The 18,970-nt window shown below is 45.5% G+C and overlaps 1 protein-coding gene across 2 annotated transcripts in view; it reads left to right on the top strand.

Annotated features, from left to right (window-relative positions):
- LOC140403854 (myosin-9-like) overlaps nt 1-15,969 on the top strand; it is a 226,312-nt gene extending 210,343 nt beyond the window's left edge. For both annotated transcript variants that reach the window (XM_072492056.1, XM_072492055.1), the window contains 3 exons: nt 4,974-5,082; nt 10,574-10,746; nt 13,616-15,969. In XM_072492056.1, the coding sequence (XP_072348157.1) occupies nt 4,974-5,082; nt 10,574-10,746; nt 13,616-13,730 (397 nt within the window). In that variant the 3' untranslated portion in view covers nt 13,731-15,969. The remainder of the gene's footprint in view (nt 1-4,973; nt 5,083-10,573; nt 10,747-13,615) is intronic.
- Nucleotides 15,970-18,970: the final 3,001 nt, after the last annotated feature.

Below are 18,970 nucleotides of genomic sequence, written 5' to 3'. Positions count from 1 at the left end.
CTTCCTTTTGTGCAGCACCGCCTTTGCCCGATTAAAGCTTGCCCTCCTTCTTGCCACCTCCGCACTCCAATCTTGATATATGCGGATCACCGCGTTCTCCCACCTACTGCTTCGAGTTTTCTTTGCCCATCTGAGGACCATCTATCTGTCCTTATATCGGAGAAATCTCACCACTATGGCTCGAGGAATTTCTCCAGCCCTCGGTCTTCGCGCCATAACTCGATAGGCTCCCTCCACCTCCCAACGGGCCCGTCGGGGCCTCCGATCCCATTAACGAGTGCAGCATCGTGCTCACATATGCCCCGACATCCGCCCCTTCTGCACCTTCGGGAAGACTAAGAATCCTTAAATTCTTCCTCCTCGCATTATTCTCCAGCACCTCCAGCCTTTCCACACACCTTTTGTGTTGTGCCTCGTGCATCTCTGTCTTCACCACCAGGCCCTGTATGTCGTCCTCATTCTCAGCAGCCTTTGCCTTCACGACCCGAAGCTCCTGCTCCTGGGTCTTTTGCTCCTCCTTTAGCCCTTCAATCGCCTGTAATATCGGGGCCAACAGCTCCTTCTTCATCTCCTTTTTAAGTTCTTCCACGCAACGCCGCAGGAACTCTTGTTGGTCAGGGCCCCATATTAAACTGCCTCCTTCCGACGCCATCTTGCTTTGTGCTTGCCTTCCTTGCCGCTGCTCTAGAGGATCCACCGCAATCCGGCCACTTTCCTCTCCTTTATCCATATGTGTCCAGGGGGGATTCCCTTCTGGTTTACCGCACAGTACTTTTAGCCGTTAAAATTGCCGTTGGGGCTCAAAAAACAAGGAACAAAGAAATGTACAGCACAGGAACAGGCCCTTCGGCCCTCCAAGCCCATGCCGACCATGCTGCCCGACTAAAATACAATCTTCTACACTTCCTGGGTCCATATCCCTCTATTCCCATCCTATTCATGTATTTGTCAAGTTGCCCCTTAAATGTCACTATTGTCCCTGCTTCCACCACCTCCTCCGGTAGCGAGTTCCAGGCACCCACTACCCTCTGCGTAAAAAACTTGCCTCGTACATCTACTCTAAACCTTGCCCCTCTCACCTTAAACCTATGCCCCCTAGTAATTGACCCCTCTACTCTGGGGAAAAGCTTCTGACTATCCACTCTGTCTATGCCCCTCATAATTTTGTATACCTCTATCAGGTCTCTCCTCAACCTCCTTCGTTCCAGTGAGAACAAACCGAGTTTATTCAACCGCTCCTCATAAGCTCCTCCTATTAAGAGCCCAAAAGTCCTTTCCACCGGGAGCTGCCGAAACGTGCGACTTAGCTGGTCATCGCCGCACCCAGAAGTCCAAAATTTACAATTCTCCAGTTCCCTGTATCTAAGGAGCATTGGGACATTGTTAGTGTCTCCATAATTGACCCTTGCCCCCAATCCTCGAGTGCATCCTATCCTGTCCTGGTGACCTATCAACTTTTAATACAGCTAGTCTTTCTGATATCTCCTGTTCATCAATTTTTAGCCCACCCAGTGTCCCAAATACTGCCTCTTGGATTTGGGCAGCATCATCATCTTTAGTGAAGACAGATGCAAAGTACCCATTTAATGTGCTTGCCACCTTCCTCCATGTGTAGTCCCCTTTTTGGTCCAGAGACACACTGATATCCTGAACTCACTGCAGAAACTCATTTGCTTCTCTGACCTTTAAACTCTTACTACCCAATCTATATCCAGATAATTAAAGGCCCCCATCATAACTACTCAATAGTTTTTGCACCTCTCTGTAATTTCCCTGCAAATTTATTCTTCTTTCATTCCTGCTAGTTGACCACCTACTCGTGCCTCTTTTTTGTCCTTCACTCTAACCAAATAAATTATATCCTTGACCCCTGTGGAACATCCTCACACTAGCACTGTACTATTCACCTTGATCAACACAGCCAACTCTCCTCCTTTCTGTCTTTTCTGAACACTTCATATCCAGGAATATTTATTACCCATTTTTTTTCTCTTTTAAAGCAGGACCCCCATTATTGTCACAACATGAAATTTCCATGTGTCTATCTGCACCTGCGGCTCACCAAACTCATTTACTATCCTTTGTCTATTTACATACATGAAATGTAAGCCTAATTTAGACCGTATTACATTTCCTCTTACTCGAACCCCACCTATTAGCTTACTATTTCTTATTCTAATTCTGTCTGCCCCAATCCTTGGTGCATCTTGTTTCTCCTTTCTGATTCTCTGCCTAGTTAGTTTAAATCTTCAACAGTAGCAAAAACAAACCACCCTGCCAGCAACCTGTACAAGTTCCATCCCCCCTGCAACTTGTCCCAATGTCCGTTGAATTTGAAGCTCTCTTCTCACGCAATCTATTCAGCTATGTGTTCACCTGTTGTATCTTCCAATTGCTATATTTATTAGAGTGTGGCACTAATATGGAGATCAGTATCTTTTTGAGGTGTAGTTTTCTCATCATCTTCCTTGCTCCCTAAAATCTGCCTACAGGACCTCACCTCTGTTTCTACTTATGTCATTGGTGCTGATGTGGACTGCAATGTCTGGCTGTTTGCCCTCCGACCTCAGTGCTCTGCAGCCACTCAGTGACATCCTTGACCCCGACATCGGGGAGGCAACATACTTATCTCACATCTGCAGCAACAGCAACACCTGCCTGTTCCTTTAGCTATGAAATGCTGTATTGCTTTTGTTTTTTCAATCTTCCCCCTTCCTCCTGCACCCATTTTCAGCTGAGCTCATGATGCTGTGGCTTTGGCTCTGGCTATACTCTCCTTAAAGACCCACAATTCTCACCAGTATTGATAACCTTTCACTAGTTGGAAAATGAGATGCATCCCGGGATTCCTGTAGTACCTGCCTGGTTCTCCTTGACTGCCTGGAAGTTGCCCATTCCCCCTCTGCCCCACTGCTTAACTTACAGCTTGGTTTCCTCTAGAAACATGCCAATCACGTAGCTCTCAGCCTCGTGGATACATCACCGTGAGCTCCAACTCCTACTAAAGCTCTGACATCCAGAGCTCCAGCTCCTCATAACATTTTCTGCTCGTGTGATTACCCAGCACATGAGATACGTCTTGAATTTTCCATGTGGACCAAGATACATAATCCGCATGGCTGAGGTGCCATGCCTCCATTTATTGTGGTATTAACTAAATTAAGAGAAATAACTTATAATAGACTTAAATAAGGACTTAGGCCACTCAACAATCAGCACTTTCTCTTCTGTTGATGTCACCATCATGAAGCCCAAAAGAAACTGGTGATCAGATTGCTTCAGAGGGACAGCATATACAGTAGGCTGAATGGTCTCCTTCTGTGCTCTAACCAAATCTATGATTTGATAATCACTGGAGGCTGCTGGTAATTAGATATGTGCCATTCAGCATTGTTAGATTACTAATGACCAAACGCATGAACCAATTTTGAGGAATGAAGATATAGATAAAAATGTCACTGTTTCAGACCATTATGCATTCTTCAAAGGCTATTTCAGCCACTTCTTACTGCACTCAACATTTGTGCCATAAGTGCCAGGCAATGACCATCTCTAACAATCTAACCATTGCCCCATGACATTCAGTTATTACAATCCCCCACTATTCACACACTGGGGTTGCCATTGACCAGAAACTGAACTGGACTAGCCAGAAAATACTGTGGCTACAAGAGCAGGTCAGAAGCTGGGAATCCTGCAGCGACTACCTCATCATCTGACTCCCCAAAGCCTGGCCACCATCTATAAGGCACAAGTCTGGAGGATGATGGAATACTTTCCACTTGCCTGGATAAATGCAGCTCCAACAACACTCATAAAACTCGAAACCATCCAGAACAAAATGGCCCAACTGATTGGCACCCCTTCCACCATCCTAAACATTCACTTCCTTCACCACCAATACGCACAGTTGCGGCAGTATGTACCATCTACAACATGCACTGCAACAATTCACAAAAGCTCTTTCGACTGCACCTTCCAAACCTGCAACCCATACCACCTGGAAGGTTAAGGGCAGCAGATGCATGGGAACTCTCACCGCCTGCAAGTTCCCCTCCAAGCGACACACGACCCTGATTTGGAAATAAATGCTGTTCCTTCACTGTCGCTGGGTCAAAATCCTGGAATTCCCTTTCTAACAGTACTGCAAGTGGCCCTGCAACACTGACTGCAGCAGTTTACGAAGACACCTTTTCAAGGGTAGTTAGAGATGAGAAATAAATGTTGGATGAGCCAGCGACACTTGTGTCCCATGAGCGAATTCACTGCTCAAAAGATCAACACTGACTGAATATTTCTGTATTGAGTTTAATTTGGGAGGATATTCATGGGCCAGTCAAGTTCTAATTATCATTGATCAGTATTCCACTTCCAAATACCTTTTAGTCAGTTGCAAAAAAATAACATTAAGCTTTCATTGGTTAGGTTGGTAAGTAGCACCGACAGTGGGGAAATGCACCATGCCTTGAATGAAGGCCCCAGTTTTGATCCTTGCTCTATGGTTAGTTAACTGATCTTATTTGGGGAATTAAGAAGTGGCCGAGATTGGGAAGGGTGAATATTTATTACCAATAACCCTCTGATTAAATAGTCATTTGGTAGGACAGAACTGGTGTTGCTGGAAAAAAGACCAAAGTTTTGCGTCTTGCACTCGGGGCAATTTGCAAGAATGCCAAATTGTTACGGGATGAGTGCAAAATGAAAAGCTTTGACAGCATATGTCTTTTTCAGCAAGTCCCTCTGATTGCTATCCAGTAACGCCTGGGAGGTTTGACTGTATGAGTACTTGGTTTGGAGAGGATGGTGCTCGCCTGTAATGGTGCAGACGTCAAATAGCCTTTAATGTTGGCTCAACCCTCAAATAACTCCTTGGGTGAAGTACAGGGGGTTGTCAGCACACAGATCTGTTCTCCAGTAAGTATTAGCACCGTGGGAAAATTTGCAAATATATCTTACTGTTCTTGTCAAACTAGGGATAAACAAGCTGCCAGTAAGCTGGCCCGTCGCTCCGATAAGAGGCTGAAGGAGGTGATGTTGCAGATGGACGATGAAAGACGCAATTCTGATCAATACAAAGACCAGGTCAGTCGCAGCTTTTGATAATTTTGATTGAATGATATGCTTTAGAAACATGATGTGCTTTACAAATGTGAACTATACAAGTTAATTTGTGTCTGTCCCGTTTCTCCTCCAAACTAAGCCATATGCTTGCCTTGGCAGTGCCATCTGCTCAGAACTGTAAGACCAGCCCCAAGATGAAAAACCCTTGGGTCTGCTTGCCTTTCCCTCCAAGATCCCCTGATTCATCAATCATTTGTCATGTTGTACACTTTCATGCTGTGAAATATCAATTCAAACCAATTCCCTCTCACTGAGGTACCCATCTGCAAGATCTGTAAATTGCAGCAAAAATAGGCGTCTGTGCATATTAATTCCACATTATAAGATAGACAACAGCCCAGGTTATTTAATCGGGAACAGAATCATTTATCTTTTGTGTTGGAGCCAGCATTTTTCTCAAGTTTCCCGCTGAAACGTGACCACCTGCTAATCCTTTCGTACTACTTTTCAAACTGGCTGCCGGGAAGAGCCGTTGAAGAACAACTCTGAATTCACTCCCACTCTGGGAAGAATCACTGGAACTCTGTTTAATATTTTCTGCCACCCGCATAATCTGATCATGAGGTGTCACGGACGTAAAACTTGACCCATTCGACTCGAGTCCTTATATCAACTTTTCAATCACTGGCGCCGAGACAACAGCTTTAAATGTTTGCCAAATGTCACAGTTCCTTAGCACCACCATGCTCATTGTATGTTAACCATGGCTCTTGTCATCTCATAGACCTGAAGCTTATTCCAGGCTAGGACACACCAAATTGACCCAGTCACTTCTGCATGGACTTGATTGGCCGAGAGGAAATAGTTTGTCTTTATCTACCCTATCTTTTCCTGTTAATATCTTGAAAACTTCAATCAAATCACCCTGTAACCGGAGAGGTTGGAGCGGCAGAGGATAATAGATGAGATGTTGGAGGTAGATGGGAGTTATGTTAAGGATGGGGACCCAGCAAAGCTGGAAAAGGGGAAGGAACTACAGGCGAGCTTTGACCGATTGTCTACCAGGAAGACGGTGCGCCAACTGAGACGAACAAGGGGTGCAGTTTACGAACATGGCGATAAGGTCATGTTAGCAGGTCAGCTCCGGAGGGAAGCAACGGCAAGGGAAATTGTGCAGGTGAGGGATAGAGCAGGGAAGTTGGTGGTGGCTCTGGATCTGATTAACAAGGTTTTTGAGGCATTTTATGAGAGGTTGTACAGGTCAGAGCCACCTGGGGGAGACCGTGAGATGCAGGAATTTCTAGATGGGTTGGAGTACCCGAGGTTAGGGGAGGGGGACAGGACTACATTAAAAGGAGCGATAGTGGGGACAGCACGGTGGCGCAGTGGGTTAGCACTGCTGCCTCACGGCGCCGAGGTCCCAAGTTCGATCCCGGCTCCGGGTCACTGTCCGTGTGGAGTTTGCACATTCTCCCCGTGTTTGCGTGGGTTTCACCCCCACAGCCCAAAAATGTGCAGGCTAGGCGGATTGGCCGCGCTAAAATTGCCCCTTAATTGGAAAAGATTAATTGGGAACTCTAAATTTTTTTTTAAAAGGAGCGATAGTGGAGCAGGAGATAAAGGATGTGATTGGGAGGATGCAGCCGGGGAAGGTGGGTTTCCGGTGGAATATTATAAAAAATTCAAGGATAAGCTGGCACCCCTGATGTTGAGGATGTTTGAAGAGGCGATAGGGAAGGGGGTGTTGCCACAAACTTTGGGGCAGGCATCGATTTCCCTGTTGCGAAAAAAAGATAAGGATCCGACGGAGTGTGGGTCGTATAGGCCCATATCACTTCTGAATGTGGACGCAAAAGTATTGGCGAAGGTACTGGCGGGTAGGCTGAAGGAGTGCCTCCTGAAGGTGAAAGGTGAAGATCAGACGGGGTTCGTGAGAGGGAGGCAGCTCTTTTCAAACATTAGAAGGGTATTGAACGTCGTTATGGCACCGGCAGAGGGGAAGGAAACAGGGGTGGTTGTGGCATTGGACGCTGAGAAGGCGTTTGACCGGGTAGAATGGAGGTACTTGATGGCAGTTCTGGAGCGGTTTGGGATTGGACCAAGATTTGTGAACTGGGTAAAGCTATAATATAAGGAGCCGAGGGCGAGTCTCCACACAAACAACATCAGCTCGAGATACTTTTCTCTCCACCGTGGGACTAGGCAGGGATGTCCTATGTCTCCCCTGCTGTTTGCACTCGCGATTGAGCCGTTGGCCATCGCATTAAGAAGTTCAGGGTATGGAAAGGAATAGTGCGGGCAGGGGGGGAATAGAGCATATGGTATCCTTATATACCGTGACTTGCTGTTATATGTGTCGGAACCGTGTGGGTCGATAGGGGGAATATTGGAGCTGCTTCGAGTGTTTGGGTCTTTCTCGGGGTACAAACTAAATCTAGACAAGAGTGAGTAGTTTGTGGTGTCTCGGCCGGGGGTGGGGGGGGCTGCCATTCTGTCGGGCAGGGACTCACTTTAGGTACTTGGGGGTTCAGGTTGCCCGGGAGTGGGGGGGGGCTCCGCAAGTACAACATTTCTAGTTTGGTGTGGAGAGTGAAAGCGGATCTAGCAAGGTGGGATGGTCTCCCTCTGTCACTAGCGGGTCTGGTACAGGCGGTTTAAAATGAACGTGTTGCTGCGATTTCTGTTTATTTTTCAATGCCTGCCGATTTTCCTGCCAAAGGCTTTTTTCAGAGATTGAGCAAAGGATTAGGTCGTTCATATGGGGAGGGAAGGTGGCCAGAGTTCAAAAGGTGCTGCTACAGAGGGGAAGGCAGGGGGTTTGGGTCTTCCGAACCTGATGTATTACCACTGGGCGGCGAATGTGGAGAAGGTGCGGAGCTGGGTCAGAGGGGTTGATTCCCAGTGGGTCAGACTGGAGGAGAGTTTGTGCAGGGGGACGGGATTGAAAGCACTAGCAACAGCGCCGCTTCCGATAGCCCCGGGGAAGTACTCAGTGAGTCCGTTAATAATAGTTTCATTGAGAATTTGGAGGCAGTTTCGCCAACACTTCGGGTTGGGGGCAGGGTCAAGGGAAATGCCGATTCGGGGGAACCACAGATTTGAGCCAGGGAGGTGAGATGGAAATTTTCGGAAATGGGAGGAGAAGGGGATTAAGACACTAAAAGATGTGTTTCTTAGGGGTCGGTTTGCATGACTGAAGGAGCTGGAAGCAAAGTATGGGCTGGAGCAGGGGGAAATGTTTAGATACATGCAGGTTCGAGATTTTGCCAGAAAGGAGATCAGGGCTTCCCGGTGGAGCCGGCCTCCACATTGCTGGAGGAGGTGCTGATGACGGGGGGGACTGGAGAAGGGGTAGTGTCAGCGGTTTACGGAGCTATTTTGTAAGGGGAGAAGGCACCACTGGAAGGGATCAAAGCAAAGTGGGAGGAAGAGTTGGGAGAGGATATGGAGGAGAGGTTCTGGTGCGAGGTGCTCCGGAGAGTGAAAGCCTCCACCTCGTGCGCGAGGTTGGGGCTGATACAGCTGAAGGTGGTATACAGAGCACACCTCACGAGGGCGAAGATGAGCAGATTCTTTGAAGGAGTAGAAGATGTGTGTGAACGTTGCGGGGGGCCCCGCTAATCACGTTCATATGTTCTGGTCCTGTTCAAAGCTAGAGGATTACTGGAAGGAGGTTTTTAGGGTAAATTCTAAAGTGGTGCACATGAAACTGGACCCGGGCCCTCGGGAGGCCATGTTCGGGGTGTCGGACCAGCCAGGGTTGGAAACGGGTGCGGAGGCAAATGTTATAGCCTTCGCCTCGTTGATCGCCCGAAGGCGGATCCTGATGTGTTGGAGAGCAGCCTCTCCACCCCATGCCCTGGCTTGGCGGGGGGACCTGTTGGAATACTTGACCCTTGAGAAGGTTAAGTTTGAACTGAGGGGCAGGATGGAGGGGTTCTACAATTCATGGGCATTATTCATTATGCACTTTAAAGAACTGGATAACATCGAACATTAGTTGGCGGGGGGGGTGCGGTGTGTGTTAATGTTGGCTATGGGTGATTCCTGATTCCTTTTTGTCATTTGTTTATGTGAACATGCGGGCAAATGTTTGGTGGGAGGATGGGATCGTTATTATTGATATGGGGATTGACATATTTGTTACTGTTTATTGTTGGTGGGTGTAAATCTGGGAGAAAATGTGAAAAAGGAGAATAAAAAGTGTTTTGTTTTTTTAAATCACCCTGTAATCTCCTAAATTCTAGCGAAAGCAGGCCTAATTTGTGTAATTTCTCCTCGTAACTTAACCCCTGTAGTCCAGGTGTAAATTTTGTGAACCTTCATTGCACTTCCTTCAAGGCCAAAATATCCTTCCTGGTGTGGTGCCCAGAACTGCTCACAGTAACCCAAGCGGTTTTGTGTAGCTGCAGCACAACCCTTGTGTCCTTACACTCCAATCCTCTAGATATAAAAGCTAGCATTCCATTAGCCTTTTTGATTATTTTCTGCACTTGTTCAAGCCATTTTAAAGATCTATGGGCCTGAACCCCCAAGTCTCCTTGGCTATCCACTGTACTTAGCATTTAGAGAGTACTCTGTGCTTTTTTGGTCCAAATGGATAACTTGCTTACGTTGAATTCCATCTGCCACAATTTTGCCCATTCACCTACTCTGTCAATATCACTTTGCAATTTGATGCCATCATCTAAACTGTCTACAATGTCACCTAGGTTTGTATCATCAAATTTGGATACAAGACTTCCTAAAAGTGCTGTAATGTTCTGAGTGTTGGAATGTTGCTATATAAATGACATTCTTCTTTCTTTATCGAATGCCATGTTTCAGGCAAAAAGCAACATTGTGTTTTTGAACATAGAACATACAGTACAGAAGGAGGCCATTCGGCCCATCAAGTCTGCACCGACCCACTTAAGCCCTCACTTCCACCCTATCCCAATAACCCCATCTAACCTTTTTGGTCACTAAGGGCAATTTAGCATGGCCAATCCACCTAACCTGCACGTCTTTGGACTGTGGGAGGAAACCGGAGAACCCGGAGGAAATCCATGCAGATACAGGGAGAACGTGCAGACTCCGCACAGACAGTGACCCAGCGGGGAATCGAACCTGGGACCCTGGTGCTGTGAAGCCACAGTGCTATCCACTTGTGCTACCGTGCCGCCCATAAACTGTGAAGTTTTAAAATAAATCCCATCACATCAGAAGTGTTTTTTAAAAAAAAAACTATGCCAAAGAAAATATTAGGAGTGTAGGCAAAGGGTTGAGTTTTAAGTAGTCTTAAAAAGGAGAGGGAGATATCAAGGAAGGGAATCCAGAGCTTAGACTGCTGAGATCTGCAACAATTCAGCCAGCAATTGTATTTCATGTAGTGTACCTGGGACTAGCCTATTAGGTCTACTTTAGCCATGTTTGTCTCCAAAGAAAATAAGATTATAATAATAAAAACTGCTAGCAAGGAGTGATTGGCAATCTGGGGTAATGGGATTATCCCCTCTTATCTCACTTGCAGGTTGAGAAAGCCAATTCCCGTTTGAAACAGTTGAAACGGCAGCTGGAGGAGGCAGAAGAGGAAGCCCAGCGTGCCAATGCTTCACGCAGAAAACTACAGCGAGAACTGGAAGATACTTCTGAAACTGCAGACGCGATGACCCGTGAAGTCAGCGCACTCAAGAGCAAGCTCAGGTGAGAGGGTGACGAAGCACTAACACTAGAATAATCCTGCTTTGAGCACATTAAGAAGGCAAAGTATTTACACATTTAAAGTAACTGGTCCTGGCCTACTCTTTATGTTTTAGTCACATTTTATGATACTTTCACTTTAACACCCTGGAAATTAAATGAAATGAAAATCGCTTATTGTCACAAGTAGGCTTCAAATGAAGTTACTGTGAAACGCCCCTAGTCGCCACATTCCGGCACCTGTTCAGGGAGGCTGGTACGGGAATTGAACCGTGCTGCTGGCCTGCCTTGGTCTGCTTTAAAAGCCAGCTATTTTGCCCTGTGCTAAACCAGCCGATGGAGGGAGGAGAGGCACAGAATGAGTATTCTGCAGCCTCTGTCCAGGCAGTCAAACTATATTCAGTTATGAAGCAGGAGAAGTAATATATTTAATTTACTGAGTCAAGTCCAAAGATATGCTTTAAATCAGGATACACTGGGGGAAAGAAGTACAAAGGAAATTAGAAAGTGACAACCAGGTGGTACATTGGTAAAAGTTAATAATAAATGAAATGGGATGACTAGACAATTTAGGGTGAAACGGAAAAATGAGAAACATGAGACATAAAATCTGTTTTCAAGCTTTTAAATCTTTTTTTTTTCAACTTCAGCTTTCTAGAAGGGCTAGTTGTCAGATTTAAGTTTTTTAGTCGTTGGGATGGGTCTATATTTTCAGAAAAAAGCAAATTCTTGCGGATGCTGGAATCTGAAACAAAAACAGAAAATGCTGGACAATCTTAGCAGGTCTGACAAGCATCTGTGGAGATAGAAGGCAGTTAGCATTTCAAGTCTGAATGGCTCTTTGCCAAAGCTGGAGAGTACTGGAAATGGGATCAGATATATACTGGGGGGGACGCATGGAACAGTGGGGCTGCATAGAGGGCCAGAGATGTTGTGGACAGAAAGACGAGGGGAATGTAAATGGTGCTGATAGTGGCACATTGATATCAGAATGTGTTAATGGCAAAACAAACGTAAAATTGTGTGTCAAAGGACAACTAGGAGCATGGAACAGATGGCCCAAGTGGTGGGGGTGAGGGGGACAATGGTGAGGGAAAATCGATGGAATAAATGAAAATAAATGATAGAAATTAAAATGGGGTGATGGTGGAGGAAAGTCTGAAGTTGCTGAACTATGTTAAGTCCAGAAGACTGCAATGTGCCTCATCGGAGGATTTATGTTTTCAGTTTGTTTTTTTGCTCTGTCTATCGGCTGTTACGTTAAGCCAGTTTGAAACTGCAGCAAGTTTCACAATGGGAGAAATAAAATCTACATATAGGTATATGTTCACATGGTGGTGCAATGGTTAGCTCTGCTGTCTCACGGCGTTGAGGACCTGGGTTTGACCCCAGCCCCGGGTCACAGTTTACACATTCTCCCCATGTCTGCGTGGGTCTCATCCCCACAACCCAAAGATGTGCAGGGTAGGTGGATTGGACAAGCTAAATTGCCACTTAATTGGAAAAAAGAAATTGGGTACTCTATATATTTTTTTTAAAGAAAAAAAAAATGATGGTTTTGCTTGAATAAACCATTTGTTCGAGTTTGCATGTTTGGCCTGCTTTCTGAGAGGAGAGAATCAAGTGGTGGAGCCAGTTCATAGAATATCCTGTTGTGATACCTGTGCCTCTTGATCATTTCTCTGGATTTTGGGCATGTTAAAGCACTCTCCAAATTGTAGCAATTTCAATGTCCACTTGCAGAAATGACCAGGAACATGGCTAACATAAAAAAACTCTCTAGCTTGGTCAGGACCGAATCGTTCAAATTTGAGGGTGTGTTGCAATAAACTTGGTTTGTGACCCCTTAAATTTAGAAACTTGAGATGATCTAATTGGAATGCTTAAAACTGCAATGGGACTTGGCAAATCAGGATCTTGGGTCTTGAGTCTGGATACTTTACAACTACAAGGAAATGCAGGTACATGTGAATAGTAATCAGATGCTAGTCTATTTAAATAGGGCTATGGGTAAGTTGGCAAAGCACTATGCTTTGGAATCAGCTTTGACTTAGAATCATAGAATTTACAGTGCAGAAGGAGGCCATTTGGCCCATCGAGTCTGCACCGGGCCTTGTAAAGAACACCCTACCTAAGCCCGCACCTCTACCCTATCCCAGTAACCCCACCTAACCTATTGGACACTAAGGGGCAATTTAACATGGCCAATCCACCTAACCTGCACATCTTTGGACCGTGGGAGGAAACCGGAGCATCCGGAGGAAACCCACGCAGACATGGGGAGAAAGTGAAAACTCCGCACAGACAGTGACCCAAGCCGGGAATCGAACCTGGGACCCTGGAGCTGTGAAGCAATTGTACTAACCGCTGTGCTACTGTGTTGCCGGTGTAAGGCTCCAAATCTGAGAGTTTGTTGAATTGTAAGCAAAATGCTGGTGGGCACGACTGAATAATAATCATTTTTATTAGTGTCACAAGTAGGCTTGCGTTAACACTGCAATGAGGTTACTGTGAAAAGCCCCTAGTCGCCACATTCCGGCGCCTGTTCGGGTACACAGGGAGAATTCAGAATGTCCAATTCACCTAACGAGCATGTTTTTCGGGACTTGTGGGAGGAAACCGGAGCACCCGGAGGAGACCCACACACACGGGGATAACGCACAGACAGTGACCCAAGCCAGTGACACTGCTACCGTGCTGCCCAATTCGCAATCTGTCTAGAAAACAGGTGGCTGGAGGGGCAGCTCTGACCGCCATCTGATCTGTCCCATTATTGAGCTGTAACTACTGCATTTTGAAAAAGGCTAATCGCTCGTTCTCAAAATCGCTTGACTAGAAATTCACATGGTAATGTTTACATGTTTATGCATAGGCGTACAGATGTGGGATTCGCTGTGCGCCGTACCGCAGGCAGAAAACTGGATGAAATCTCTGATGATGATGTCGAAGGTCGTGCTGATGGAGGAGATTCCAAACCTGCTGAATAAATGCCAAATCGCCAATCTACACTCAGTATAAACACCATCATTGGGCCAATTGCTATTAAGATTTTTTAAAATGCGTAGTTGTGTATTTTATGCTGCAACAGGTAACATCAGGGCACTCTTTCCCTCTTTTCCCCCTCAGCTTTATATAACATCTTTCTGAATAATGTAATGTGTTAATAGCATAGTACAGTTATTGTGCATCAGGAAGAACAAGGCTCATCATATGTGCGGCAGTGCGCCCAGCGATGGAGGGTTTCGATTTAACCCGACGTGGAATTATATTTCTTCAAATAATCACGACTGCAATTCTCAGCTTGTGACCCAGCTTGGCCTGGAATTGAGCCCGTGGGGCAGTCCTTCTCACTTTCCTTAAGAGTTTTTGTCTTTATTTTGCTTTGGGTTATTGTGATTCAGGAATGTAGCATTTTGGGCAGGAGGCTCTTGGAACCAGTGTCTAGTTTTAGACAACAAATTTCTCATGTTGTTTTGACAATCTTTAAAAGCATTTGTTGGGGCTCACACAGCGCAAGTTGACAATTCAGTGGCTCAAAAGCATCAATGGGTGTTGTAAATATAGCACAGTGCTTTCCTCTGTAATTGAGTTTTTAAGATCATCATCGATGCATGCTAACCGCAGTTCTGTCTCATGTGGGAATATCTCATTTCATATTTGGAGTTTTGCTGCTTGGAGTAAGTTCCCGGTTGGAGCAGGCTACCCAATCACTGCCCGAGAGATTTCAGTGGGTTCGAGAACAGAATTTTAAAGTTTCCCTTTTCCTATTGATGTGACTAGGCTCAGGTGCCAACAGAAAACATTAACTTCTAACTGGAAGCCCGTCTGTTCAGTTTGTCTTTGTTGATGTGCAGCCAGTGTACTTTGCCCAACACCCTTTGTATTTTCTGTGAATTTAATTGTGACAATCCTTCTTTTCTAGCTTTAGTTACTGGGATCTACCCATTTCCATTTTCATGGGAAAGGAGAAAAGGGAATATACCATTTTTCTCCAGTCATTGTCGAATACTGATTTCAGGTGATGTCCTAGTTCAGAATGTCCAGAGCATGTTGTCAACATGGGCATTCCTCCTATTCTCCGAGCAAAGGCTTCTATCCATTTCTATGTGGCACACCTCCCTGTGGTGCAGAAATGCAAGCATTTCAACCCCCACCTAAGCCAGCTATTTATGAAGCATTCTGCTTGGTTCAGAATCTCTGTTTTCAGATCTCTGTGCCAGAGGACCACAGTACTGATGCTGGGAAAGGCAATACATGCTCGTCTAACACTGCTCCAGTACTGGTGCTGTACAGGGCCACAGTACTGGCATTGGGAGAGGAGATACATGCTCGTCTAACACTGCTCCAGTGCTGGTGCTGTACAGAGCCACAGTACTGACACTGGGAGAGGAGATACATGCTCGTCTAACACTGCAGACAAAAAACAAACCTGGCCAGTTCCAAGATTTCTCTGAAAATGTTTTAAATGTGCAATGACGTCCAAGAAGACTGTTGAAAGGAAATGCATAGATATATATATTCATTTTTATCCAAATGAGTATTGCTTCATGGTTATATTGGAAACGGTTTTTGATAATCTGTTGGCTTTACTGGATTTGTAAAATGACTTAATTTCCTGTGATTCTTTTAAGGACCAAATATATATTTAAAACAGGAAAAATATAATCAAGAAAAATTTGTTAATGGATTCTCATTTTTATATATATAAATATATATATACGTATAATTAACCATTTGCTCTGGCCAATCATGACCTTTTTTTCTGAGCACTGGTCTCCAATTTAAATAAAAATTAAAACTGGAAAATGTGCTAAAATGTAAACTGCACAGTTTTAAGTTCAGTTGCCATGTTTGGCAGGGGATGCAGTGCGCACTGGGTGCATCAGGATATTCCACATGCATGTTCCCTTATTCACTGAATTGTTTGGGACCTTGGTTCAATGTGTTTTACACACACAACACAAGTATTGGGCTAAGAGAGCAAAAGGTGTCTCATTTTCCTCTATGCTGCAACATTTAAGTTTCACAAAGAGAAGTTGCTCCATTTATTTCTTCCTGTCAGGGTTGCTATAGAAACTGGTCGAGTCCGCAACAGACACGCACGCACTCATATTTTTATAAAAGTGCCTTAAGCATGTGTCACACCAGTGCCGCTAAACTGAATTGTAACCGTGGTTTACAGATATTACCACAAATGTGTTACAAATAAAGTTTATTGAAAAAGTATGATTAGTGTGAAATGTTTGTCGGCTTTTCCATTTTGTGACATTCACAAGAATGAACTCTTATTTGTTATGGTGGGCCTTGCTGTGCCTCCAGTGTACCTACCTGTTCAGACACATTTATGTTTCAGCTTTGTGTAGCTGCAGCTCTGCATCCATCTCCCTGCCTCGTGTTTCAGTTCTGGCCTGCGTGCTCTTGGGAAACCAGTTCTCTGCATGCTCATAGTGTCCTGTTTTTATTTGCCAATGAGCCCTCGTTTCCCAAATGAAATTCACTTTAAGCAATAATGTTTACTTTTTTCATTCCCAACTGCCACTTAATAATCTTTATTGTCACAAGTAGGCTTGCATTACACGGCAATGAAGTTACTGTGAAAAGCCCCAGTCGCCACTGCAGCACCTGTTCGGGTACGCAGTGGGAGAATTCAGAATGTCCAATTCATCTAATAGCGCGTCTTTCAGGACTTGTGGGAGGAAACCGGAGCACCCGGAGAAAGCCCACAGAGACACGGGGAGGACGTGCAGACTCCGCACAGACAGTGACCCAAGCCGGAAACCTGGGACCCTGACGTGAAGCAACAAGTGCTAATCCCTGTGCTACCGTGCTTGCCTTACCCCAAGTGGGTTACACTTTTTTTTCTCTTCCACTTTTTGAGGTGGAAGTCTCTGCTCATTCTCTACCTGCTGCAGGTGCTAACTTTTTTTTTTTAAAGTGTCCGATTTTCTTTTTTTCTTACCCAATTAAGGGGCAATTTAGCATGACCAATCTACCTACCCTGCTCATCTTTGGATTGTGGGGGACAAGACCCAGGCAGACACTGGGAGAATGTGGAAACTTCACACCGACAGTGACTTGGGGCTGGGATCAAACCCGCATCCTCGGTTGCCGTGAGGCAGCAGTGCTGACCACTGTGACACCATGCCTCCCCTGCAGGTGCTAATTTGACCGCTTCTGATATTGCGCCAAGTGCGCTGATGAAACTTGTGCTGTTCCCACATTTCAGAAAGTGCTTGTCACCTGGGACTTTGGGCAGAGGCTCTCCACTGCTGTTAGACATTGATCCCAAACTTGAATTAAAATCTCCAGCTGCTATACAGAATTTTGTTGGAATGAGGGCTTGGCATGTCTAGGATTGTTTCTCAAGATACTGTCAAAGTAAGTCCACAGCAGATGATAAACCTCTGAGAAATAGAAAACTGTTTCCAGGGAAGAACTGCTCTTTACTTTCAAGGAACCAAGGTTACAAGGAAACGAACATTAACTGGGGAGTGTATGCTCGGGCACAAACTAGAATTTTCCAGTCCAACGCCACTGCTTCAGGCCATGTGGTCAAACAATACATCCTTCAGCACTGACCTAAATAGTTTGCTTCAAAAGTAGTGCCTCCATAGTGTATTTTGTTTCAAAAAGCTTTTGATATCCTACAGCAGTTAACTCATCGATGTTGTCCCCCATTATCCACAACAGGATAGAGAACCTGAGGAGGTCCAAGTGATCCATGCCAGTGACAGCCTTAGTGCTGGTGTGTGGAAAATTTACCATTTAGGGCGTTAACCCATAAATCCAATTGGCGAATGACCAACTGGAGTCTAATCCCGTTACGGTGGAATAGCATCCTGCCAAGCAGTTGCAACTCAAGGGGGTACGAAATCTGATTGACGCATTTTCTGAAGTCAATTTCTGCCCCAAATATGGGTTGCCGTTCTATAACAGATATTGATGCCCTGGAGTTGGCAGCAAGATCCACAGTGAGAACCATAGAATTCCTACAGTGCAGAAGGAGGCCATTTGGCCCATAGAGTCCGCACCGAACCTTTCAAAGAACACTGTTCAGGCCAAATTCCCCACCCTATCCCCATAACCCCACCTACCCTGCACATCTTTGGACTCTTGGGCAATTTAGCATGACCAATCCACCTAACACACATCTTTGGACTGGGGGGGGGGGGGGGGGGGGAAGAGAGGGGAGAGAGAAACCCAAGCAGACACCGAGAAAGTGCAAACTCCACACAGTCACCCAAGCCTGGGTTCAAAGATCTATCACTTTCTGTCGTAAATATACCCTGACTGAGCATTCACAGCCTTCTGGAGTAAAGAGTCACAAAGATTCGCAACCCTCGTGATTGATGAATTGTTTAATCTTGGCCCTGATTTATTTTTATCTTCTAATGGGATGTGGGCATTGCTAGCACCTTTGAACTGAGTGGCTTGCTAGACCATTTCAGAGGGCAGTTAAGAGTCAGGATCTGGAGCCACGTGTAGGCCAGAATCACAGAATCCCTACAGTGCAGATGGAGGCCATTTGGCCCAACGGGTGTACACCTACCCTATCCCTGTAACTACTATGTGACAATTTAGCATAGCCAATTCACCTAACTTGCATATATTTGGACTGTGGGAGGAAAACCCACGCACACACGGGGAGAATGTGCAAACTCCACGCAGTCACTCGAGGCCGGAATCAAACCCGGGTCCCTGGCGCTGAGGTAGCAGAGCTAGCCATCGTGCTTGCCCTACCAGATGGTACAGTTGGCTGATTTCTTTCCCTGAAGGGCACGAGTGAGGTTAAATCAGATGGGTTTTTACAACAATCTGTGCTGGAGACTTTGCTATCAATTTTAGAAAAATACATTGCAATTAAATTTTGCCAGCGCAATGATGGGATTTAAACCCATAATAATCTTTATTGGTGTCACAAGTAGGACAACATTAACACTGCAATGAAGTAACTGAAAATCCCCTAGTCATAGACATAGAATTTACAGTGCAGAAGGAAACTATTTGACCCATTAAGTCCGCACCGAAAAGACCAAGCCACCTAAGCCCACAACTCCACCCCATCCCTACAACCCAGTTACCCCACCAAACGTTTTTTTGAGACATTATGGGCAATTTAGTATGGCCAATCCCCGTAACCTGCACCTCTTTGGACTGGGGGGAAACACATGCAGACTCCGCACAGACAGTGACCCAAGCCGGAAATCAAACCTGGGACCTAGGAGCT

The sequence above is a fragment of the Scyliorhinus torazame genome, chromosome 29, assembly GCF_047496885.1.
Source record: "Scyliorhinus torazame isolate Kashiwa2021f chromosome 29, sScyTor2.1, whole genome shotgun sequence".
Taxonomy (NCBI): domain Eukaryota; kingdom Metazoa; phylum Chordata; class Chondrichthyes; order Carcharhiniformes; family Scyliorhinidae; genus Scyliorhinus; species Scyliorhinus torazame.
This window is presented reverse-complemented; position numbering and strand designations above follow the sequence as displayed.